The sequence below is a fragment of the Coregonus clupeaformis genome, chromosome 6 (genome assembly GCF_020615455.1).
Source record: "Coregonus clupeaformis isolate EN_2021a chromosome 6, ASM2061545v1, whole genome shotgun sequence".
NCBI classification, from domain to species: Eukaryota; Metazoa; Chordata; class Actinopteri; order Salmoniformes; family Salmonidae; genus Coregonus; species Coregonus clupeaformis.
In genome coordinates this window covers 11,470,326-11,495,729 of record NC_059197.1, presented here as the reverse complement: position 1 = coordinate 11,495,729, position 25,404 = coordinate 11,470,326, and the positions used below count along the sequence as shown (strand labels likewise).

Genomic DNA, 25,404 nt, shown 5'->3' with positions numbered 1-25,404 from the left:
AGGCTGTGTTGGAGATGCAGCGGGCAGACTTCATTGAGCCCTCAGACAGCCCCTGGGCGGCGCCAGTCGTCATGGTTCCGAAGAAGGGGGCAAGCTGAGGTTCTGTGCGGACTACAGGCGGCTGAATGAGGTAACCAGGAAGGACTCATACCCCATACCACGTATCGATGAGTCGCTGGACCTGGTTAGGGGGTCCTCCTGGTTCTCCTCACTAGACCTCCGCAGTGGCTACTGGCAGGTGCCCCTCTCCCCAGAGGCCAGAGCCAAAACTGCGTTCTCCACTAACAGAGGACACTGGCAGTTCAAGGTCCTGTGCTTTGGCCTGTGCAACGCTCCAGCTACTTTTGAGCGTTTGATGGACAGGGTGCTGGATGGCATCCCCCGACAGCAGTGTCTGGTATACCTCGATGACATCCTGGCCCATGGCAGCTCCTTCCAGTCAGCCCTGGGGGCGCTACGGTGTGTGCTGGAGAGGGTGGCTGCCGCAGGTCTGAAGCTCCACCCCGAGAAGTGCCACTTCATGAGGAGAGAGGTGTCCTTCTTGGGCCACCGAGTGGGGAAGGAGGGGATCAGCACCATGGAGGACAAGGTAGCGGCTGTCAGAGACTGGCCCACCCCCCACCGACCAGCGTCAGCTGAAGAGCTTCCTGGGCCTGGCCTCGTACTACAGGAGGTTTGTACGGGGGCTTCTCAAGCGTTGCTGCTCCACTGAACCGCCTGCTGCCGAAGGACAAGGCTTTCACTTGGACAGTGGAGTGTGAGGAGGCGTTCAACACCCTCAAACGTGCACTGATCGAGGCCCCCGTGCTCGCCCCCCCTGACCTCACATTGCCCTTTATCCTGGACACAGACGCAAGCAATGTGGGTATGGGTGGGGTGCTGGCCCAGGTGGGGCCAGAGGGGGAGAGAGCGGTGGCGTACTTCAGCAAAACATTTGACAAACATGAGCGCCGCTACTGTGTCACCCGACGGGAGCTCTTGGCTGTTGTGGCTTCCGTCAAACACTTCAAGTACTACCTGGGTGGTCTGCCCTTTACTGTAAGGACTGACCACTCTGCTCTCCAGTGGCTCATGTCTTTCAGAGAGCCAGAGGGGCAGGTGGCACGCTGGTTGGAGGAGCTTCAGCCGTATGATTTCACGGTGGTGCACAGGGCAGGGGCACGCCACTCCAACGCCGACGCCATGTCCCGTCGGCCCTGTACTGCAGACGGCTGCCGCCACTGTGAACGGAGAGAGGGACGGGAGAGAGAGGTGTGTGCAGAGGAGGGGGTCTGTGCCACAGTGTGTCGGGCGAGCGGGCCTGTCTGCTGTGAGCTGCAGACTGTCGACGTGGCTGAATGGGGGCAGCAGCAGGGACGGGACACAGACCTACAGCCAGTGCTACAGTGGGTAGAGGCGCAGGTGAGGCCACCATGGGAAGAGGTGACAGCGCTCTCACTCGCGACCAAAGGGTTGTGGTCAAAGTTTGAGCGACTGCGGCTGGCTGATGGCGTGTTACAGCGGGCATGGAAGGAGTCAGCTACGGGGAGGAGAGGTGGCAGGTGGTGGTCCCAAAAGCATTGCGGGAGGCTGTGCTCCAGAGTACTCATGGGGGGGTGGGGACTGGACACTTTGGGGTCACAAAAACACTGCGCCGCCTCCGTCAGGGCTTTTACTGGGGGCAGCACAAGAGGGATGTGGAAGACTTTTGCCGCTGCTGTGACAACTGCACAGCGAGAAAGGGCCCCCCAGGCCGCTCTCATGCTCAGCTCCAACAGTTCCCAGTGGGGGCTCCCATGGAGAGGGTGGGAGTGGATGTAGTTGGGCCGTTCCCCACCACAGACAGTGGAAACCGCTGGGTGCTCACGGCCATGGACTATTTCACAAAATGGCCCGAGGCCTATGCTCTGCCTGACCAGGAGGCAGAGACCATCGTCGACGCCCTGACAGCGGGGATGTTCAGCAGGTTTGGAGCTGCAGAGTCCATCCACAGCGACCAAGGCAGAAACTTTGAGTCCCGTGTGTTCGCCACCATGTGTGAGAGGCTGGGTATGCACAAGACCCGCACTACTCCTCTCCATCCTCAAAGTGGTGGCCTTGTGGAGCGCTTCAACAAAACGCTTGGACAGCAGCTGGCCATCGTCTCTTCCAAACACCAGCGTGACTGGGACAAGCACCTGCCTATGGTCCTCATGGCATGCCGCTCCGCTGTCCAAGACTCCACCTCCTGCACGCCTGCCCTCCTCATGCTGGGGAGAGAGATCCGTACCCCTGCGGAGATGGCGTTTGGTCGGCCCCTGGATAGCCCTCATGTTTCCCGGGGGTCGGAGTATGCCCGGAGACTCCAGGACCGCCTGGAGACAGCCCACACCTTCGCCAGAGAGCAGCTGCTGAATGCAGGTGTGAGGCAGAAGAGGAACTATGACGTGCACACCCGGGGAAGGCACTTTGTGGCTGGGGAGCTGGTCTGGGTCTACAGCCCGCTAAGGAAAAAAGGCAGATGCCCCAAGTTGGACAGTCACTGGGTGGGACCCTGCAGTGTCCTGGAGAGGGTAGGGGAGGTTGTTTACCGGGTGCAGCTTCCTCCCAGGGGGAGAAAGGTGACACTGCACCGGGACAGGTTAGCCCCATATAGAGGGGCCTCTTCTCCCCAAACCCCAGGAACCCCCACAATTCCCCTCTCTGGCAATGACATTCTCCAGGCACCCACCCACAGGTGCCGCAGACAAGGCTCCAGACAGCCCACTCCCCCTGTGTCACCGCGTGGTTCCCCAGAGCCACGGACTGTATTACCCGTTCCTGCTTCCTTGTCCCCCATGTCCTTGCCTTCATCCCCTGGTTCCCAGAGGGGCACTCTGCGGCCATCACAGCCACGCAGGCAAAGGAGACCTCCGGGTCGCTTCAGAGACTTTGTTTGTTCCCTCGGGGACGAGGGACTTTGTGGTGGGGGGCTGTGTAGCGACCCGCACAGACAGCTGTGTGTTATGTGTTAGGCTAGTAGATGGTTGTGTTGTACCTACCAGTACCCAGTGTTCGCGGGGTCCGACATGTCAATCAACCTGCTATCTGCCAATCACAGGAATGCCTGGAATGTTCTGATGCCGGGCATCCTGGCGGTTGGCGGAGTGGCGTGGAGGGGGGTTGGGCAGGGGGATGGAGCATTGGAAGTTAAGACCAGGTTTAGCCTTTGTTATCTCTCTTTACGTCTGGGCTTCACAAGAGAAGGTCACGATTGGCTTGTGGGTTATCTTTCATTTATTTGGCGTGGGCTACGGCCAAACAGTAGCCTGTGTAAAGCTGGTTTAATAAACCGTCCATTCGTAAACTCAATCCTCTGTCTGGACAGTTGTTATTTTATGATCTAGTCAGGTCATTACAATATGTAAGTGCCTTAATGTGTTTGGACCCCAGGAAGACTAGCTGCAGCCTTGGCAACAGCTAATGGGGATCCCTAATAAATATAAATACAAACACAGTCCCCTTTGTGCAGTTAGGTGTTCTTTTATCTGTTTTTTGAAACTGGTTTTATTGCTAGATTGAGTTACCTGGTGCGGCAGAGAGTTCCATGCAGTCATGGCTTTATTTAATACGGTGCGTTTCCAAGCCTCTGTTCTGGACCTGGGGACTGTGAAGAGACCTCTGGTTGCATGTCTTGTGTTGTACCGATGATTGTCTGAACTGTGTGCCAACTGCTTGAACAGACAGTTTGGTACCTTGAACACATCAATACCTCGCACAAAGACCAATAGTGATGCAGTCAATCTCTCCTCAACTGAGCCAAGGGATACTGACATGCATGTTACTGACACTTTCCCTCCATATACATCTAAGTGCGATATGTACTGCTTTGTTCTGGACCAACTGCAATTTACCTATGTCCTTCTTTCCTGCACATGACCACACAGCTGGGCAGTAGACCAGGTGCGACAAAACTAGGGCCTGTAGGACCTGTCTGGTCGACAGAGATGTCAAGAAGGCAGAGCAACGCCCTATCATGGACAGATAGACCTCTTCCTGTTTTAGTAACCATTGAGTCTATATGTTTTGACCTTGAAAGCTGGCTATCTAGGGTAACACCCAGCAGTTTAGTCTCCTAAACTTGCTCAACAGCCACATTATTCAATAATAGATCTAAATGAGGTTTAACAGTGAGCGAGTGATTTGTCCCAAAATGTATGCTTTTAGTTTTTTAGATATTTAGCACCAGCCTATTGATTGTTACTCATTCTAAAAGTGACTGAAGCTCTATGTTGTCTCAGTAATTTATTTAACTGTTGCAGTCGACGTGTATACTGTTGAGTTGTCAGCGTACATAGACACACAGGCTTATTGCAAGGTCAGTGGAAGGACATTTATAAAAACAGAAAACAATAATGGCTCTAGCCGGCTGCCCTGCGGTACACCACACTCAACTGAATTTGCATGAGAGAGGTTTCCATTAACGAAAACCCTCTGTGTTCTATTAGATAGGTAATTTTCAATCCATAATTAGGTAGAGGATGCAAATCCATAACACCAATGTTTTTTCAGCAATAGGTTATGATCAATGACATCAAAAGCTGCACTGAAGTCTAACAAAACAGCTCCCACAATCTTCTTACTATCAATTTCTTTCAGCTAATCAAATCAAATGTTATTTGCCACATGCGCCGAATACAACAGGTGTAGACATTACAGTGAAATGCTTACTTACAAGCCCTTAACCAACAATGCATTAAAAAAAAAGAAAAAAAAAGTGTTAAGTAAAATAATAAAAGCAAAAAATAAAGAGCAGCAGTAAAATAAAATAACAGAAGGGAGGCTATATACAGGGGGGTACTGGTGCAGAGTCAATGTGCGAGGGGCACCGGCTAGTCGAGGTAATTGAGGTAATATGTACATGTGGGTAGAGTTAAAGTGACTATGCATAAATAATAAACAGAGTAGCAGCAGCGTAAAAGAGGGGGTGGGGGGGCAGTGCAAATAGTCCGGGTAACCATGATTAGCTGTTCAGGAGTCTTATGGCTTGGGGGTAGAAGCTGTTGAGAAGTCTTTTGGACCTAGACTTGGCACTCCGGTACCGCTTGGCGTGCGGTAGCAGAGAGAACAGTCTATGACTAGGGTGGCTGGAGTTTTGACAATTGTGAAGTTGTACCCTGAGTAGTGGCAATTTTAGCATGTAAATCTTGGTGGGCAAACTCAAAAAAATGTTTTTAGAGGCATGCCAGCAAAGCCACAACACAACACATTAATTGCACTATAACGGTGACAAACTGTGAATACTAACTGTTAGGGCCTACATAAAGCTGTCCCAACAGCAGAGCTTTCTTTTCAGCACCATGGAGTGAATCCTTACCACTGCTAAACCTGGCTATCAGCTGTGACGTCACGAGAGGCTACACAGCTTTCAGCGGGATTGCTCAAGTAGTGCAAGGAGACAAGGTTCAAACAAAACAAGGATTTTATTATAGGTCTTGGGAAATTAACGAAAATATAACAAAATTCTGTTCTCTTGTGGCTCTTTAAGGGTTAACAGTTCAGGGATGTCTCTTCCACATCCAAAATCATAATTCTCACTCGCTCAGATAACTTTTCCCCAGCCTTACTGTAGTCCACGTTGCAGCTAGTGGCCAACCCAGCAAAAAGTCCTTCCAAATGTCTCTCACGTATTTCCACAGGTGCATATATCCAAAGGTGAGTATTTCCCAAAGGTAAGTATCTCCAAATCCTTATATTCCTCGTGGAAGTGGACATGCAGCACTCTTGTCCTCCAGAGAGCCCAGGTTGGAGACTGTGTCTCTTCCCTTCCCCCAAACCTTCAGCTCATCAGCTCCTCATTTGTTTCAGCTGCGTGGGAAGATTGGCCATAGAGGGGTGGAGTTCCCGACCATACCAGCAGATGGAGCCATAGCTGTCTGGGTTTGCAGCCACCTCAGGGGGATGTAACGTCCCTCCAGGACACAGCCTCTCGTGACATCACACATCCCCCTCCTCGGGACCGACGTCCTCGTCGGGGTAAAGGCAGCGAAGAAGGCATCACGCCGGGAGAGGGCGTCCGCATTGCCGTGGTGCTTGCCAGCCTGCTCTCTCTTCAACTCCTCCACCTCTAGGACCAGGGACTCAGCCTCCTGTTGTCTCTCCTTGAGTTTCTTACTGAACGCATCAGCCTTGGTTTTAGCAGAGTTTAGCTTCTGTTGAGCAGCTTTCAGTTCCTTCTCTCTCTCTGCCTCCGCATTCTTCATCTTGTTCTCCAACACCTTGTACTTCTCCTCTGCCTTCTTCTGGACCTCCTTACTACTGCGCAGGGTCTCCTCACACTCCTCGATGGTCCTGCGCAGCCTCTCCAGCTCCTCCTGTTGCTTATGGAAGGAGCTCTGTTGGAGTTTAGCCTGGAGGATATCTAACTCTTCTGTCTTCATGTCTAACTGTTGCTTTAACAAACGATACCTCTCAGCCGGTCCCCTTCAGACCAGACAGTTCTTTGTCCAGATTCTGTAGCTCCGTCTCTGTGTCGGTCTGGGCACCTGCCCTCCCTATCAGAGCCCGGGCGGGAGTGAGTAATTCGGAGGATTGCACCGGAGCCTTCCCCGGATGAGTCTTGCCTCTCCGTTTCCGAGGTACTCGGGTTATCCTCTCCTGAGACTCTCTCCAGAGTGGGTAAAAGGCTGGGCAGTCTCGTCCAATTAGGACAGGGACGGGGAGGGAATCAACCACCCCCCGCCGTCGTGTGTATGGTTCCCCGTGTGCTGGTCATTGTAAGTTCAGTAATGGGGTATTCTCTGGTGTCCCCATGGACACAGGAAACTGGGAGGACTTTCCCCGGGGGTCAGACACGTTGGGCCCACCAAATCCTTACGCACCAGGGTGGCCCGGCTACCAGAATCCAGTAAGGCCTCCACATCATGGTGATTCACAGTTACCGGGCAGGTGGGGGTCGATCTGGGCCGCCATCTACGACTCCCAAGAGCGAGGCAAAACGGTGTGTGGGTGCTGAGCTGGAGGACTCCGCAGTGGGCATAGGTTCATCGGCTGGTTTCCCACACTGCCAGGAGATATGTCCCATCTCCCCCACACCGGTAACACTGTCGAGTTTCCCCCCTCCTGGTGTACTCTTCTTGGACCCGCCTGGTTTCTGGCTCCCCCTGGAGCCGGGATAAGTCCTGACGTGGCTGGGTTCGAGACCTTGGGGTCCTTTGGACGGGTTCTTCCCATTTGTGGTGGGGCCGCACTCCTGGGGTCTTTTCGGGAAGCATTCAGCATCTCCGCTGTGGCCTGGTACTTTTCCACAGCTTCCACGGTCAGATCAGCCGTGGTCAAGGCCTGTTGACTGATGAACCGTTTTGCCTCATAAGGCAGGGCGCGTAGGTAACGATCCACCACAACGGCCTCCACCACCGCCGCTGCTGTATTCCTCTGCGGATCCAGCCATTTCCTTGCGATTCGGACAAGTTCATGCATCTGCGCCCGAGGAGGTTGGTCTGGTTGGAAGGTCCAGCTGTGAAAGCGCTGGGCCATACCAAACTTTGTGAGTCCATATCTGCTGAGGATCTCAGACTTCAGGGCATCATAGTCAGTAACCTGGTCAGGGCCCAGGTCCCGGACAGCATTCAGCGATTCCCCGGTTAGAAAGGGGGCTAACAGACCAACCCACTGTTGCTTGGGCCAGGCTTCCCTAGTGGCCGTGGCCTCAAATGCATGCAGGTATGCCTCAATGTCATCGGTAGCTCCCATCTTAGATATAAAGTCACTTGCCTTTATTGGGCGGGTATTTTGGACCACCCTCTGTCTCTGCAACTGCAATTCCTCTGCCTTCAGAAGGTTGGCTTTCTTTTGCTCCTCCAAGAGAGCCACGTTTGCTTGCATCTGGGCTTGCTGGCCAGCAACAAGGGCTTTCAATATGTCCTCCATTTCAGTCGGCGGGGAGCCTACGGCCAACTTGGAAAACTGGGTGATCAAACCTTCGGTATCCTCCTCTGACATGCACTATTAACGCTTGAGTGTGCCCGTATTCTCCACCATCTGTGACGTCACGAGAGGCTACACAGCTTTCAGCGGGATTGCTCAAGTAGTGCAAGGAGACAAGGTTCAAACAAAACAAGGATTTTATTATAGGTCTTGGGAAATTAACGAAAATATAACAAAATTCTGTTCTCTTGTGGCTCTTTAAGGGTTAACAGTTCAGGGATGTCTCTTCCACATCCAAAATCATAATTCTCACTCGCTCAGATAACTTTTCCCCAGCCTTACTGTAGTCCACGTTGCAGCTAGTGGCCAACCCAGCAAAAAGTCCTTCCAAATGTCTCTCACGTATTTCCACAGGTGCATATATCCAAAGGTGAGTATTTCCCAAAGGTAAGTATCTCCAAATCCTTATATTCCTCATGGAAGTGGACATGCAGCACTCTTGTCCTCCAGAGAGCCCAGGTTGGAGACTGTGTCTCTTCCCTTCCCCCAAACCTTCAGCTCATCAGCTCCTCATTTGTTTCAGCTGCGTGGGAAGATTGGCCATAGAGGGGTGGAGTTCCCGACCATACCAGCAGATGGAGCCATAGCTGTCTGGGTTTGCAGCCACCTCAGGGGGATGTAACGTCCCTCCAGGACACAGCCTCTCGTGACATCACACAGCGGAGCCTTGTCTGGCAGCGAAACAGATCATTCAGCCTCATTTACTGCCTTTGTGTGCTCCTGATATGGCTGACTTGCTTAAACAAATGTGGTTTCTACTGACAATTGAGATGTACAAACTATGGTTTAAGGGAACGACGAGTGGATAAGAGGCAATCCGTAATTTCTAAGATATTAGTGAGCGAGCTTGGATGGACGTAGTCAATATAACTATTTGTTCAGCACTTTTGAAATGTACAGCGACAGAATTCAGAACATTGGCCGTTCTTACAGTATTCTCCCTGTACACCAAGTCAGAACCGTAGGATAAATAAAGAGGGCACTTTTTTTCCCCACTGTACATATCTCCCTGGCATAGTACATCATTTATGCAGCAGCATACAATACATTTTTGGACTCACCTTGTTGTGCTCACTTGAACAGGAAGGTGGTGTGGCGGTCCTTGTGGGCAAATATTGTAATCAAACTATGTCATCAAAGTCTGGCATTCTCTGGATTTATGGTGCTTTCAAGGTAACTGGGAATTCGAATCACTGAAAAAAACAAGGTCGAATCATGACATCAGTGCGCTTTAGGTTGGAGCGCTAGAAAGAGTTCCCGACTTGGAATTCCGAGTTGGATGACCGTTTAAAATGTATTTTCACAGTCGGAACTAGTTTTTTTCAGAGTTCCCAGTTGTCTTGAACTCACTGACGTCTGAGATTTCCCAGTTCTGAGTTTCCAGTTGTTTTATCTATAATTTCTCTTCATACAGTGAGGGAAAAAAGTATTTGATCCCCTGCTGATTTTGTACGTTTGCCCACTGACAAAGACATGATCAGTCTATAATTTTTATGGTAGGTTTATTTGAACAGTGAGAGACAGAATACCAACAAAAATGTTATAAATTGATTTGCATTTTAATGAGGGAAATAAGTATTTGACCCCCTCTCAATCAGAAAGATTTCTGACTCCCAGGTGTCTTTTATACAGGTAACGAACTGAGATTAGGAGCACACTCTTAAAGGGAGTGCTCCTAATCTCAGCTTGTTACCTGTATAAAATACATCTGTCCACAGAAGCAATCAATCAGATTCCAAAGTCTCCACCATGGCCAAGACCAAAGAGCTCTCCAAGGATGTCAGGGACAAGATTGTAGACCTACACAAGGCTGGAATGGGCTACAAGACCATCGCCAAGCAGCTTGGTGAGAAGGTGACAACAGTTGGTGTGATTATTCACAAATGGAAGAAACACAAAAGAACTGTCAATCTCCCTCGGCCTGGGGCTCCATGCAAGATCTCACCTCGTGGAGTTGCAATGATCATGAGAGCGGTGAGGAATCAGCCCAGAACTACACAGGAGGATCTTGTCAATATTAAATTGCATTAACATTAAAGGAACTTTTGTGATAATATAACAGAAAACACTACCCAGACAAACATAATCAAATATGGCTTATCCTGAGATGTGACTCGAGACACCTTAAACATTGTCGTTTTTTGAAAGCAAATAAAAATTGCTTAAACAGCTACTGATAGCTTAAAGAGGCAATCTGTGATTTAATTATATACCAATTTATTCTTGAAGAATATAACGTATGCCTCACGAGCTTAGTTAAACTGTCCTACCACATCATAACCCAAAATGAAAGTGTTTTTTTAAGCCATTGTTTGTAAACAATGTAATTATAAACAAACACTGCATAGCCTCAAAACATGGTTAAATGTATCATTTTGAGCACAAGGAAAGGATGGAATGGAGAGGGGAGGAATGATCGCTGAGATCAGAAATGAATCTTATGATGTCTGAGGAATGTCTTGTTTTCATCCAGATGTAAGTGTTGCCCGGCACCAGTTCAGGGAAGCTGCAGTGGTCGGGTAATGTGAGGTAGTGAGGGGAAGGCAGGGCGCTGACATGGCCACGCGAGGCCTGCATGAACATGGTGTTCACCATCACGATGGACCGCTTGTTCATCTTCACAGACACACTCTCCACTGTCCCTAGCAGAACTGGACACACACACATTTTAGATCAGCGTTGTGAAGCTACTGTACATCAATGAGTCAAATTCACACCCGTCGCTATGGGCGGGCCATAGGGGGCCGGGCCCGCCCCCAAAAATGCTTGTGCCCCCCCCCCCACTTGAGGGAATTTATTATTAAATATACGTACTGTAGGCTCATAATAATTGTGCCCTGCCCTCCCATGAATTTCATATGCCCCCCTTAAGACTGAGGTCTGGCGACGGGTCTGGTCAAATGATTGAGTCATGTTTCCTTTCATCCTGTGCTTCAAACTGGAGGCCTTACCTCTGGTGTGACACAGATCTTCCGTCTTCAGGCCCCCCAGTGGTAGAAGCCTAGGTCCTGAGGATAATGAACAACAGTCTAATCAAATGGGCAAAGACAGAGACAGAATCCAAGCAGGGACCCATCAAAAGACACCCCCTTTATCTTATATGAACTACATATAGAATCTTCATATCACTCGTCTGGCCTGTAGGTTGGTCTTTCGGAGACCTTTCAGAGAGAAACAGACGCAACTCAAACTGGCATAAATCATGGATCGATGAAAAATGGGAATCAAGTTTGGATTATATCCTGTTCCCACTGACCTGGAATCATGTTCTTGCTGGTGGTGTGTGATTCAGGCCTTGGGTGCAGGACCCCCGCGCAGCAAGACCACAGGGAGGAGTTGGGGTAGCGGTGCCCACAGCAGGTGAACCCTGGCTGGGTAGGGTAGAGCAGGTCTAGCCCTGGGGCAGAGCAGCAGGTCTGGGTGGAGCCGGCCTCCATCAGGACATTCCCACAGCAATGGGTCTCCTCTGAGAGCCTGTCCTGAACCTGCAGGTTGTACAGAGTCCCTGCACAGCACTTCACCTTGCCACTGCTGGGATCATAAGCCTTCCCTCCACAGCAGGACATGTTCCCCCTCCTGCTGTGTCTGTGCAGAGAAAAAATTTGATCTCCCATTACCAAAAGAGCACATATCATCTCTCAGATTTTGGTGCCTATTGTGCTGTCTATGCCAGTTGTAATCAGCATCTGGCTCTGAAGAGCATTCCTCGGAGATGAGGCCTACCCCAAATTATTCAATGAAATTCCATATGGCATTCTGTCTCTGTTGTCATTCAGGTATGCCTGTACTTGATTGAACTGATGATAATTTATAATTGATTTAATTTTACCCATTCTAGTTAAAGGAATATAGCACTCATGGAAATGGAATCTGGAGAGTTCTAGCTATAAGAATTATGAGTTTTAGCCCATTGATTACTAGAATCAACAGATTGAGCAATGTAGAGAGATGACCAATACCTGCAGTACTCAAGAGGGGAGGCCATCCATTTAGCTAATCAATTAAGACAAACCCATCAGCAAAATCTATTTTGGTAACACTTTACTTGACACCCAGTGTCATAACACGTTATGACACGGTCATAACCATGTCATAATATGTCGTAACAGCTGACATAACTTGTCATAACCTGTTATAATATGGTCATAACACTGTCATGACACATATATTTAGACCGGTTGTGACATACAGTGAGGGGAAAGAGTATTTGATCCCCTGCTGATTTTGTACGTTTGCCCACTGACAAAGAAATGATCAGTCTATAATTTTAATGGTAGGTTTATTTGAACAGTGAGAGACAGAATAACAACAAAAAAATCTAGAAAAACGCATGTCAAAAATGTTATGAATTGATTTACATTTTAATGAGGGAAATAAGTATTTGACCCCCTCTCAATCAGAAAGATTTCTGGCTCCCAGGTGTCTTTTATACAGGTAACGAGCTGAGATTAGGAGCACACTCTTAAAGGGAGTGCTCCTAATCTCAGCTCGTTACCTGTATAAAAGACACCTGTCCACAGAAGCAATCAATCAATCAGATTCCAAAGTCTCCACCATGGCTAAGACCAAAGAGCTCTCCAAGGATGTCAGGGACAAGATTGTAGACCTACACAAGGCTGGAATGGGCTACAAGACCATCGCCAAGCAGCTTGGTGAGAAGGTGACAACAGTTGGTGGGATTATTCACAAATGGAAGAAACACAAAAGAACTGTTAATCTCCCTCGGCTTGGGGCTCCATGCAAGATCTCACCTCGTGGAGTTGCAATGATCATGAAAACGGTGAGGAATCAGCCCAGAACTACACAGGAGGATCTTGTCAATGATCTCAAGGAAGCTGGGACCATAGTCACCAAGAAAACAATTGGTAACACACTACGCCGTGAAGGACTGAAATCCTGCAGCGCCCGCAAGGTCCCCCTGCTCAAGAAAGCACATATACAGGGCCTCTGAAGTTTGCCAATGAACATCTGAATGATTCAGAGGAGAACTGGGTGAAAGTGTTGTGGTCAGTTGAGACCAAAATGGAGCTCTTTGGCATCAACTCAACTCGCCGTGTTTGGAGGAGGAGGAATGCTGCCTATGACCCCAGGAACACCATCCCCACCGTCAAACATGGAGGTGGAAACATTATGCTTTGGGGGTGTTTTTCTGCTAAGGGGACAGGACAAGTTCACCGCATCAAAGGGACGATGGACGGGGCCATGTACCGTCAAATCTTGGGTGAGAACCTCCTTCCCTCAGCAGGGGCATTGAAAATGGGTTGTGGATGGGTATTCCAGCATGACAATGACCCAAAACACACGGCCAAAGCAACAAAGGAGTGGCTCAAGAAGAAGCACATTAAGGTCCTGGAGTGGCCTAGCCAGTCTCCAGACCTTCATTCCATAGAAAATCTGTGGAGGGAGCTGAAGGTTCGAGTTGCCAAACGTCAGCCTCGAAACCTTAATGACTTGGAGAAGATCTGCAAAGAGGAGTGGGACAAAATCCCTCCTGAGATGTGTGCAAACCTGGTGGCCAACTACAAGAAATGTCTGATCTCTGTGATTGCCAACAAGGGTTTTGCCACCAAGTACTAAGTCAGGTTTTGGAGAGGGGTCAAATACTTATTTCCCTCATTAAAATGTAAATCAATTCATAACATTTTTGACATGCGTTTTTCATAAGATTCATCAGCAGGGGATCAAATACTTTTTTCCCCACCGTATGACATGGATTAAAAAGGATTTGCCAGTAGATTGTCGACCTGATTTATGATGATGACTGCTTATCTAGCTTGCTAGGCACCTACATAAGAGCGTCAAAACCCACAAATCCTACCACACAAGGCAAAACATTCCATGACACCATAGCCTATGTGTCAACAGTATGTTTATGTAATATATATATTTTTTAAATTGACCATATTAAATTATCATTGTAATTGCGCACACATTGATGTCAGACATGCAACTAACCCAATGCTCTGTTGCTGATGACTGGATGAATGCAGGAGCAGATTTCAGGAGCAGGACAAGACACCCTCTTTTTGACTGATGACTGATATATGGGCATGTACGTGATAGGCCAATCTGGCATATATGATTATGATAGTCATAATGCTTCTTGACAGTGTCATAAAGTGTATTTTCTTAGTCCAAGTATAGTGACACAGGATGGTCATAATAGTTCATTACAACAACAAAGGATTTAAGAAACAAACTTTCAAATGAAAAAACTAATTTGAATAAATGTTGGTTTGGATATATCATATGTAGGTGTCATAATCAGCCACAAAATAACGCAATATACTGTATGTCACAAAAGATGTAAATGTATGGGTCATGACAGTGTTTTGGCCATGTTTTGGTCATACCTCGAAATCAGACAAAATACACGTGGCTCATAATTAGAAACGCCTTTTCATTCGTTTGTATGAAATTGTGCAAACTCCAAAACAGTCTAAGTGGTTATCGGAGGGTCTAATTATCCCCTACACCCTCAATAATGTTCACTCCCTCAGCTTTGAGACACTTGTGCATATGGAGGAGACACGTGTGAATGCACAAAGTGATCGGCGAGGGGAAGGGAGTGATTTGGGATTCAGTCACAGGGTCAAAACAAAAATAGATTAAAGTGCGTCACTCACGACAGCACTGTTTTCACGGACTTCACGCTTGTTTCATGGCCAAAGTATTGAGTAATGGCATTGGTGTAAATTTAGACAGCCATGCAACTTCCTGGGAACAGCACTAGGGATTACAACCCACAGTTTGAAGAATGGAGAATTGTTTGTTAATGATGTGTTCAACCACATGTTTCCACATGGTCTCTAGAATTTAGATCAGCATGTGAATCCGCTGCCAAACACATAAGTAGATTCAAGTGCTTTTTTCTTTCCCGTAAACAAATTTCGGTCAATAATGAACAACATTTACTTTGAAAAATACTAGTAACATTCATAAAATCCCAAACAAGAATCAATCTGATTCCTCCTTAACTTCCTCCTAAACACTGAGGTCAAGCACAAGTCACACAAGACTATACAGCAGGAGAACTTTAGACCGTCAGCTGCAGTGGAAGACACCCTTTTCAAAGACGTCAGGAAGGCTAACATACTCTGTCTGTTTGTCTCTCTAGAGACATGGTGCATTCCATTGACCCGTGGCCTCCCACAGAATTGTCTCACATCTGAGGTAGTGGGAATGTTGGGATATTTTTCTATCCCACTTGCATCCACGTCTCTCAGACAGACACATACAGTACAAAGATGCTGACCCAGGCTAAGACAGTGGGAAAATAATTTCTCAGTTTGTTATAGTGCAAACACGCATGCATGAGTGCACACACCTGCACGCACACACATACATTTCAAGACATTGCATCAATATGTAGACAGGGAGGCTGGATACAGCAGCGAGGGAGGCTGGATACAGCCTGCTAATCGTTAGCCCTTAGGCACTATGAACTGTGCTTGAAGACGGTAAGGATCCCATGTCTTTGGGATAAACTACCTGGCTAGGTTCAACAACAGATTTAGGATCTTAAATTTGATCACCCTGTTGCAGGAAATGTAAAACCTACAGTGTATTTTAGGTTTAAAATTTCCACTTAGAAATTTCTGACTGGATTCTCCCTTATGAAAAATTTATCAAGCCTTACAAAAATGTCCATTATTTATAATCCACATAATACAGTAATTCACATTTCCTGTTGCTGCAGGATTATTTTCCTGCTGTAGGAAACTCGCTCAAATTAAGATCCTACATCTGTACAACCTTAACAGTTTCGACTCTACAGAGCAACTCACTTGAGTCCGTTGCAGCAGATTTCATTCTGAGGGTCGTATGTCTCCTCTCCACAGCAGTGTTTGCCTTGATCATCGAGATGAACACGTGACCCACACACCATTTCACGGGATGGCAGATACAAGTGGCCACCTGGGGAGCACCGGTGCCCATCCTCCACCCCACGGTGCAAGGTCTGGTTACAGCACAGCACCCCTCGGTCCACTACACCATAGGGAGTTTTACCGCAGCACTGGGAGAGAGAGACACCAGTCAGCAGGGTATCAACACACACACAACATGAATAACAGACACACATACAGACATGAGTACTGACAATTTCATGCACACACACCGTAGCATGTGCATACCCTAAATTCACACACAATCATAAAAGTCCACTTGCTAGAAAAGGATGTCTGACTTTCTTTCTTACCAGTGGACCTGTGCACACATCCTCTACCGACAGAGTGCCAAGCGATAGAAAAGAGACCCAAAGAGAGCTCTCGTTATCCGTCGTCTGACACACACTCACACTGAAGAGGAGGCGCTCTACTCTAACTGGTTGCGGAAATGGGTTTACATAACTAACTGTGCGGCCGAAACTGACAGTGTACAGCATATAGCCCAAGTAAAGCAAACACCACTACAGATAGTCATTGTTACTGGCAAATCATGGGGCAGAATTTCTCCCTGATACACTTTTAGATCAAGCAGCACTCTAGAACATTGGCCTTGAGTATAGGACACCCACTTCCACTGCGGTCCTGTCTAAACATTCTGAGTGAACTGAAATGGGTCTGTGGACAACATAAAATGTCAGCCTTGTCTTACAATGCCATTTTTAGTTATTTTGACCATTTGTACAAATACACAGATACATCCCTGTGTACAGCATTGTCTTTATGCTTTGACCAACAACTACTCAACAAGCGGATGGATGATTTAGCTGTCTTACTTCAATTTGACTGAGATTATAACTAATATTAATGTAGTGGAGGAGGTTCAATTAACTAAGGTTTAGCTGTAGGCCTAAGCTCTGTGGGCTAATGGACGCACCAGGTTGTCTCCAAGCACCCTATTGGACAGCTGCCCGGCACAGCAGATCTTGATCTCTGGATTGTAAACCTGAGAGCCACAGCTAGCACCATCGTGGAGACCTGGTTAGAGAGATGGGAAGGAGGGAGGACAGAGATGGTGATGGTGGTGATGATCAGATCAAGAATGGTAAATCATCTGTCGAACCTGGCAGCATATACTGTACATACGGTAAAATCAGCATCTATACAATACAGTGCAATGACTGCTGAACAAAACTGGTCATCTGTAAGGAATTAGACTGCTCTTTCACCTACATATTTGGTGCATTACAGCCTTACAGCCAGAAATGTTCAAGGAACACCCAAAAAACATGTTTTGCTACAGAAAATGGGAGTTACCCAACGCAAATGTCTACATCAACATTCTTGCTGCAGTGTGAGCCAAAAGTTGGTGGTGGTTAGACAATCATTCCATTCTAAATTCCTCAACATGTGAGTTCCCATCAAAATAGCTTTTCAAGTATGAGGTGGTTCAAATCAAATCACATTTTATTTGTCACATGCGCCGAATACAACAGGTGTAGACCTTACTGTGAAATGCTTACTTACAAACCATTAACCAACAATGCCGTTTCAAGAAATAGAATTAAGAAAATAGTTACTAAAGAAAATAAAGTAAAAAATAAAATTAAAAGTAACACAATAAAATAACAATAACGAGGCTATATACAGGGGGTTCCGGTACCAAGTCTATCTGCGGGGGTACAGGTTAGTCGAGGTAATTTGTACATGTAGGTAGGGCTAAAGTGACTATGCATAGATAATAAACAGTGAGTAGCAGCAGTGTAAAAATAGTCCGGGGGGCCATTTGATTAATTGTTCAGCAGTCCTATGGCTTAGGGGTAGAAGCTGTTAAGGAGCCTTTTGGACATAGACTTGGCGCTCTGGTACCGCTTGTCGTGCGGTAGCAGAGAGAATAGTCTATGACTTGGGTGACTGGAGTCTTTGACAATTTTTTGGGCCTTCGTCTGACAGCGCCTAGTATATAGGTCCTGGATGACAGGAAGCTTGGCCCCAGTGATGTACTGGGCTGTACGCACTACCCTCTGTAGTGCCTTACGGTCAGAGGCCGAGCAGTTGCCATACCAGGCGGTGATGCAACCAGTCAGGATGCTCTCGATGGTGCAGCTGTATAACTTTTTGAGGATCTGGGGACCCATGCCAAATCTTTTCAGACTCCTGATGGGGAAAAGGTGTTGTCGTGCCCTCTTCACCACTGTCTCGGGGTGTTTGGCCATGATAGTTTGTTGGTGATGTGGACACCAAGGAACTTGAAACTCTCGACCCGCTCACTACAGCCCCGTCGATTTTAATGGGGGCCTGTTCGGCCCTCCTTTTCCTGAAGTCCACAATCAGCTCCTTTGTCTTGCTCACATTGAGGGCGAGGTTGTTGTCCTGGCACCACACTGCTTGGTCTCTGACCTCCTCCCTATAGGCTGTCTCATCATTGTCAGTGATCAGGCCTACCACTGTTGTGTTGTCAGCAAACTTAATGATGGTGTTGGAGTCGTGCTTGGCCATGCAGTCGTGGGTGAATAGGGAGTACAGGAGGGGACTAAGCATGCACCCCTGAGGGGCCCCCGTGTTGAGGATCAGCGTGGGAGATGTGTTGTTGCCTACCCTTACCACCTGGGGGCGGCCCGTTAGGAAGTCCAGGATCCAGTTGCAGAGGGAGGTGTTTAGTCCCAGGGTCCCTAGCTTAGTGATGAGCTTTGTGGGCACTATGGTGTTGAACGCTGAGCTGTAGTCAATGAACAGCATTCTCACATAGGTGTTCCTTTTGTCCAGGTGGGAAAAGGCAGTGTGGAGTGCGATTGAGATTACGTCATCTGTGGATCTGTTGGGGCGGTATGCGAATTGGAGTGGGTCTTGGGTTTCCGGGATGATGGTGTTGATGTGAGCCATGAACAGCCTTTCAAAGCACTTCATTGCTACCGACGTGAGTGCTACGGTGCGGTAGTAATTTAGGCAGGTTACCTTAGCTTTCTTGGGCACAGGGACTATGGTGGTCTGCTTGAAACAAGTAGGTATTACAGACTCGATCAGGGAGAGGTTGAAAATGTCAGTGAATTCACTTGCCAGTTGGTTCGTGCATGCTCTGAGTACACGTCCTGGTAATCTGTCTGGCCCCACGGCCTTGTGAATGTTGACCTGTTTAAAGGTCTTACTTACATCAGCTACGGAGAGCGTGATCACACAGTCTGGTGCTCTCATGCATGCTTCAGTTACCCTGAATATGTTGCTGTTACACCAACGCCTACCCTACCAAACCTCACAGGGGAAAAACTATCATTAACTAAAAGGACCACACAAGTCCACCACTAGAGTGGTGCAATGTTTCATGTGAAGGGATGTTTCAGAGACAATATGGTGCTGATTCATGCATGGTTAATAATCTGGTAATACAAGTTCTTTGTTTCATTTTTGTTCAGCCAACTAACCTGGAGCCGCATAATATAATTACACATGAATAGAGATTTGAAGTGCTTGAAGAAACTGTTTGAAAGTGGCCAAATGAAAGTGATATCTTTTGTAATACTTATCATTACTTTAATATCTTATTTGGTGGCAGAGCACCTAATCTTCCACAAGAACTCACTCACACACTTGCATCAACTGTGTCTTATTTAAGATATAAGATTTTATATCTAATTTAAGAGTCTCATTGAATGCATTTCCAATGTCTCCATCACGTGTCTTTCTCTGTCTGTGGGTTTATAAAGAAGACAAAGATAAACACCCAGTCCGAGAAAGTGGGAAAATACTTTCCACACACTAGACACTAGTAGGACACCTTGTGCTGTCTTACCTGGGGTGTGGCTGAGTGTTCCCTCACAGCAGGTCAGGTGGTGGGAGTAACGCTGCCCCTGGAGAGATGTAGGGTTCACACAGCAACGCTCTGTTGTTGGGTTAAAACAGGCATCTTGACCACAGGGCTTCTCCCCAGGCATACTGGAGGCATTTGGAGAGACAGACACACACACACACACAAAATTAGATGCAATACAAACACATGCACATAAAGACACACACAAACCGAGCATAAACATAAACTAAACTCCAAAAGTATTGGGACAGTGACACAGTTTTTGTTGTTTTGGCTCTGTACTCCAGCACTTTGGATTTGAAATGAGGTTAAAGTGCAGACTGTCTGCTTTATTTTGAGGGCATTTTCATTAATATCAGGTGATCCGTTTTGAAATGACAGCACTCTTTGTACATAGTCCCCTCATTTTAGTTTACAAAATGAATTGGGACAAATTCACTATACTTTATGTGCTTTAAAGTAGTAAAAAGTTAAGTATTTAATTACATCAAGCTTGTGACTCTACAAACTTGATGGATGCATTTGCTGTTTGTTTTGGTTGTGTTTCAGATTATTTTGTGCCCAATATAAATGAATGGTAAATAATGTATTGTGTCATTTTGGAGTGACTTTTATTGTAATTAAGAATATAATGGGTTTCTAAACACTTCTTGAAATCTATTAAAGAACATTCAGAAAAGCTGACATGTAGTGGGTGTTTTTTATTACATTATATGCATAATTTAAAACGGATGCCACCCCTGTTGTGGCTTTTAGCCATAGGACATCAAATATATTATTTAAAAACCTGACTGTTAATGAAATGGTTGAATTGAACATTGAATAAATATAGTAAAACATTGTGAGGTTCAGTATATGGTTGAAGGCAACCTTACCAGTTTGGTGAACTCTGAGCAATTCCGCTGTGCTGAAAAAAAAAAAAAAATACACACAAACTATCATAATGTGAAGTTTCATTACAACCATACAAAACTAGTAGGTTGCATTTTACTAACATTAAACCCTGATGATGCACAGCAGCTTGCATTGAGATGCTCTGGGGATAGTTGTTCAGAATCGAAGCAGCAGCAGTGGCTTTGACAGTCAAACTGGTGGTCTCCACAGCACATGTGGTGAATGGACATTTTAGTCAGGACCTTCCTTCCAACATTTCCACAGCAAAGCTGGTCGTCTTCATTGTAAAGCTCTGTGGGACAGGTAATAACAATTGATCAGATCTACTGTTTAAAGCACTGAAGTGCTTTCAAGTGCTCAAGTGTTACAAGCTTGACATTGTGAAGGGGAGTGAGTAAGCATAGAAGCCGTGAGGTGCAGGTGGGAAATTATGTCACAGGGACTCAGCATGAGAGAATTGGGAAACATCTCCAAAACAGCTTTCGAAATAGACAGACCTCCATAGGAAAGACAGTTTGAGAGAAATGCCTAAAATGCACACTACAACATACCTCTTTTTATGCCTTTTTATGAATAAAAAAACACAATTACATTATCAATGATGACAGCAAAGATGTCAATAGACCTGAACTCACTGACCTTTTCCACAACACTTGTCATGGGGTTGGGTCCTGATTAGGATCCGTGTGTCACAGCACAGCTGGTTGAGTGGGTCATAGGCCCTACACCCACAGCAATCTGATACCAACTGGCTCACATTCAGTGTCAGCTGGCCTGCAATGGTTGAGTCACAGATAAATACACACACAGCATATCAATTCAAACTTGGGAGGTCCTGAGAAAATAATGATTTCAACCCAGTTACCAGGTTTAAGTGAATAGATTTTGTGGGATACTGCTAGGAGACATGACTCCGTCTAGCTCACCTTCACAACAGGAAGCCTGGGTCAGGTTAAAGGCCTTGTTTCCACAGCAGGACAGCCCCGCCCCTTTATGAAGTACTCCTTCACAGCAGGTGTAATCTAGAAATCCATAATTCAGCCCGCCACAGATTTGATCTCTGGGAGACCTGAAAGGCAGAGGCTCATCTTAATGTCTAGAGGGCATTATCTATATCTATGTGCAGCACATATATGACCCGTTTCAGGAAACTAGGCGTATATAGCGGGTCACTACTTCACAGGAGAGCATTTTGAACGTAAACTTTTTTTTTTCAATCAAAATGTGTTTTTGGGCAGAAATGCCTTCTCGAACATATGAACATTCATGTGCCTTAACAACAAACTTGTATGCCATCTGTAAATACGAATAAAATTGTTAAATTACGAGCCTAGTTGGTTTAGCCAAAGAAAAAGACAGCAACCAGTCCTGCTAGCCATGATTGGCTGAGATAATGAGTGGGCTGGACATGCCGAGAGATGAGTTTGGATTGGTCTGCCACATAGCACGCTTCTGTCTATTTGAGCTTGTCAGTATTTCTTGGTAATCCTGTCTAACTTTGCTTAAAAACATTTTTGTATCATGTATTAAAACTGCATAAGTGTTGCTCTCCACTTTCTGGAGGACCGAGTTTTGAAATCTGTGGAATTCGAGTATGATAGCTAAGGAGATGGAGAAAACACCTCCTGATTACATCTTCAAACTAAGGGCAATCATGGCATCCGACAGGAGACGCGTCCATCCATGAATGATGTATACGGTAAGATAGTCTAGCTAGCTACATTTTCAGATATTACACGTTTCAGAAAGAGCCATTTGTTTGGCTAGCTATAGCCTAATTTTAGCTAGCTAACATTGAACATGGTTGGATAGCTACCTGCAAATTCATGCAGGTTAGTGACGTCATGAGTTGTGATTATGGTTCGTTGTTTACCTAGCTACATGTCTTAACAAAAGACTCCACTATGCAAGTAACCATTTTGGGTGCGTTCGTAAATTCAGTCTGGCCATCTACTCCGATTTCAGAGCACTCTCGTCTGAGTGTACCAGAGCGCAGAATAACTGATGAATTTATGAACGCTCAACACCCGTTGAATATAGCCGGTGTCAGTAAACGTCTGCAAAAAATGCGGAATTAAATTGTCAACAGCACAGTTACAGTCACCAACGCTCTGGATAACATGAAAACAGCCTAACCAGCTCTGCTGGGGTGAGTAAAATGGTCAGTGCGGTGTTCTCTCATTATGTGTCTGGAAGTAGCTAGCAAGCTAAACAATGTTAGCCAGTTAGCCTGGGTGCTTAACTGCAGTTGTGAGGTCAGAACGTTCGGATCAACCCTACTCATCGGCCAGAGCGTTCGGAATGCTCCGAGAGCGACACGTTTTGAATTTACGAACGGACAATCTGGCAGCACAGTTACAATCACCAATGCTCTGGATAACATAATAGCCTAACCAGCTCTGCTAGGGCGAGTAATGTTCAGTGAGCTGTTCTGGAAGTAGCTAGCAAGCTTGGGTGCTTGACTTCTGTTGTTAGTACAGAACGCTCGGATCAACCCTTAAAGAGATGGGTGGGGCTAAAGCTTAAGACGGTGTGAACGATGCTGAATGGGTGTAGACAAAGAAGCGCTCTCCAGTAGTAGTACCAAAAGATTCAAAGGCCATTTTTGCAAGTGAGTTTACAAGTTTATTCATTTTCAAAGCTAAATTACTTTCCCATTGTTCCTCAACTGTAGTGTATGATAAACCATTTTGTAGCTCTGAGTCTCTACTTTTATCCAATGTAAAAAACACAATTTCAAATGTTGCTACATAAGACGATTTGAGCCGGTCGGTCACATATACTAGACATAGACATAGAGTGGACTCCCAATGCTCACACATACAGTCACATCATGATGACACATCTTAATTAAAGCAAGGTAGTAGGATGAAGTTGCCCCCAAACACTGATCTAAGGTCAGTTTTACATATCCCCACTAAAGTTCTGGGCCCAAGGGCAGCTTCTACCCAGAGCACAGATAATAAGGGTACTTGCTATACTCACGTGCCATAGAAATTCTCAACATGGGCAGAAACTGGAATTCCAAAATGATTAACCTGCCCTGTGAGACATGGAACATCCCCAAATCAAGACAATGTTCTGGCTACGTATTCTGTGAAAAGCTCTTTCTCAGGTCATGCTATTAATCTAAGTGTGATATTTGCAAAACGCTCACTAAGAAAATATTGTAACTGTAAATTGCTTTACAGTTTAAAAATAAAATCAAGCAGTAAATTATTTATCGTTTTAGAATTGCATTTTACAACTGCCTATCAGTGACTGAAGTTGATAGAATTATCTCTATGTGTTTTATCCTATGACAAAATGCCTGAAAAACTGAGTAATGTATACCTTACTCAATATATTGTCAGGAAACAACAGTATCTATGGCTCCAGTTAGCACTCCCTAAAGTTCTCTGCAGCTCAATAGAAGTAATTTGAATTAAAAAACCTTAAAATCGGGCTAAATATCCCCATAGCTTTATAAACCACACGGCCAGTAGTATGACCGTGAAGGCTATACTGTTTAGAGCAGTGGTTCCCAACCAGGGGAACTAGGACCCCTGGGGGTACTTGGCCTATCCACAGGAGGTTCTTGAGAAGACTCATGAGACCATAGGCCTACTGGTAAAATGCACATGAGGGGGTACTTCAGGGGTACTCCGGGCAGAGCAAAATTCAGTTTGGGAACCACTGGTTTAGAGCAGGGTTTCTTAAACTATGGTTTGGGACCCAAAGTGGGCCCTGAGCATGTGCACCTTCGGTTTCTAGTAATGATGACAGCTCATTTCACTGATTTATCATCTAGATTGCAGATATCCCTATATAAGCAGAACTCTGTTTGGGATTCTAAACCAACATGATCCACTGCATTCCCGATTGACATTTGTTTTTCAGGAGGCATTTCAGGGAAGTACGATACATGATGTATAAACGCTCAAGTCCAAACCACAGAGCAATAATTCACAATGAATTATTCTGTGGTTACTGCAATCAAAGAGGAGCCCACATTACAACACTATCTCTGCTCTATACTGTACACACATCAATCTGAGAGGCAGAGAAGTATCCCACACAGTCCTACACCTCTCAACAGCTAGCCCTATGTTTCATACAAACAGATGCAACAGATGATAGTGCTTCCTACTTACCATGTGCGCTGTAGCAGGGTAGAGTCAGAAGAACTGTACAAATGAAACAAACAAATGTTAAGGAAAGGAAGTCCAGAGATTGAACTTACAATTTCTGGCAAATGTTCAGAGTTTGATATGGATGCTCACATACCAAACATCAGTAGTGGAGTGGTCATGGTGACTCTTTCAATAAAGCAGTCTCACTCATAGATGAAAGACTAAGAGGCACTGAGATAAGTAGTCAATTTCAGCCACACCTACAAGCACCACCCCTGACAACAATATCCAATTGCCTAGCCATCCAAAAATATTCCATAGTACAACCACATCTCAGTCATTAATATGTAGTATGAGTCATTGTTTTGCTGGGATCTGCTTTTCCAGTTGCAGTTGGTGAAAATTTAAAAGTTATCATTTGCTACATTTTTTAAAAGTCAAGATAATTTTTTTATGCTAATATCAGCTACACTACGTTACCAAAAGTATGTGGACACCTGCTCGCCGAACCTGTCATTCCAAAATCATGGGCATTAATATGGAGTTGGTCCCCCTTTTGCTGCTATAACAGCCTTCCACTAGATGTTGGAACATTGCTGCGGGGACTTACTTCCATTCAGCCACATGATCTTTAGTGAGGTCGGGCACTGATGTTGGCCGATTAGGCCTGGCTCGCAGTCGGCGTTTCAATTCATCCCAAAGGTGTTAGATGGGGTTGAGGTCAGGGCTCTGTGCAGGCCAGTCAAGTTCTTCCACACCGATCTCTGCAAACTATTTCTGTATG

At 46.2% G+C, this 25,404-nt stretch overlaps 1 protein-coding gene across 1 annotated transcript; it reads right to left on the bottom strand.

Annotated features, from left to right (window-relative positions):
• Window positions 1–9,876: 9,876 nt before the first annotated feature.
• LOC121568241 lies at window positions 9,877–24,799 on the bottom strand. The gene is made up of 13 exons (XM_041878797.2): window positions 24,775–24,799; window positions 24,642–24,674; window positions 23,494–23,551; window positions 21,435–21,577; window positions 21,148–21,282; window positions 20,610–20,800; window positions 20,490–20,521; window positions 19,597–19,739; window positions 16,747–16,847; window positions 15,711–15,940; window positions 11,180–11,508; window positions 10,875–10,931; window positions 9,877–10,574 (listed from the first exon to the last, which is right to left on the bottom strand). The coding sequence occupies exons 1-13, from the start codon at window positions 24,797–24,799 to the stop codon at window positions 10,294–10,296; spliced, it is 1,758 nt and encodes a 585-aa protein (XP_041734731.1). The 3' UTR covers window positions 9,877–10,293.
• Window positions 24,800–25,404: the final 605 nt, after the last annotated feature.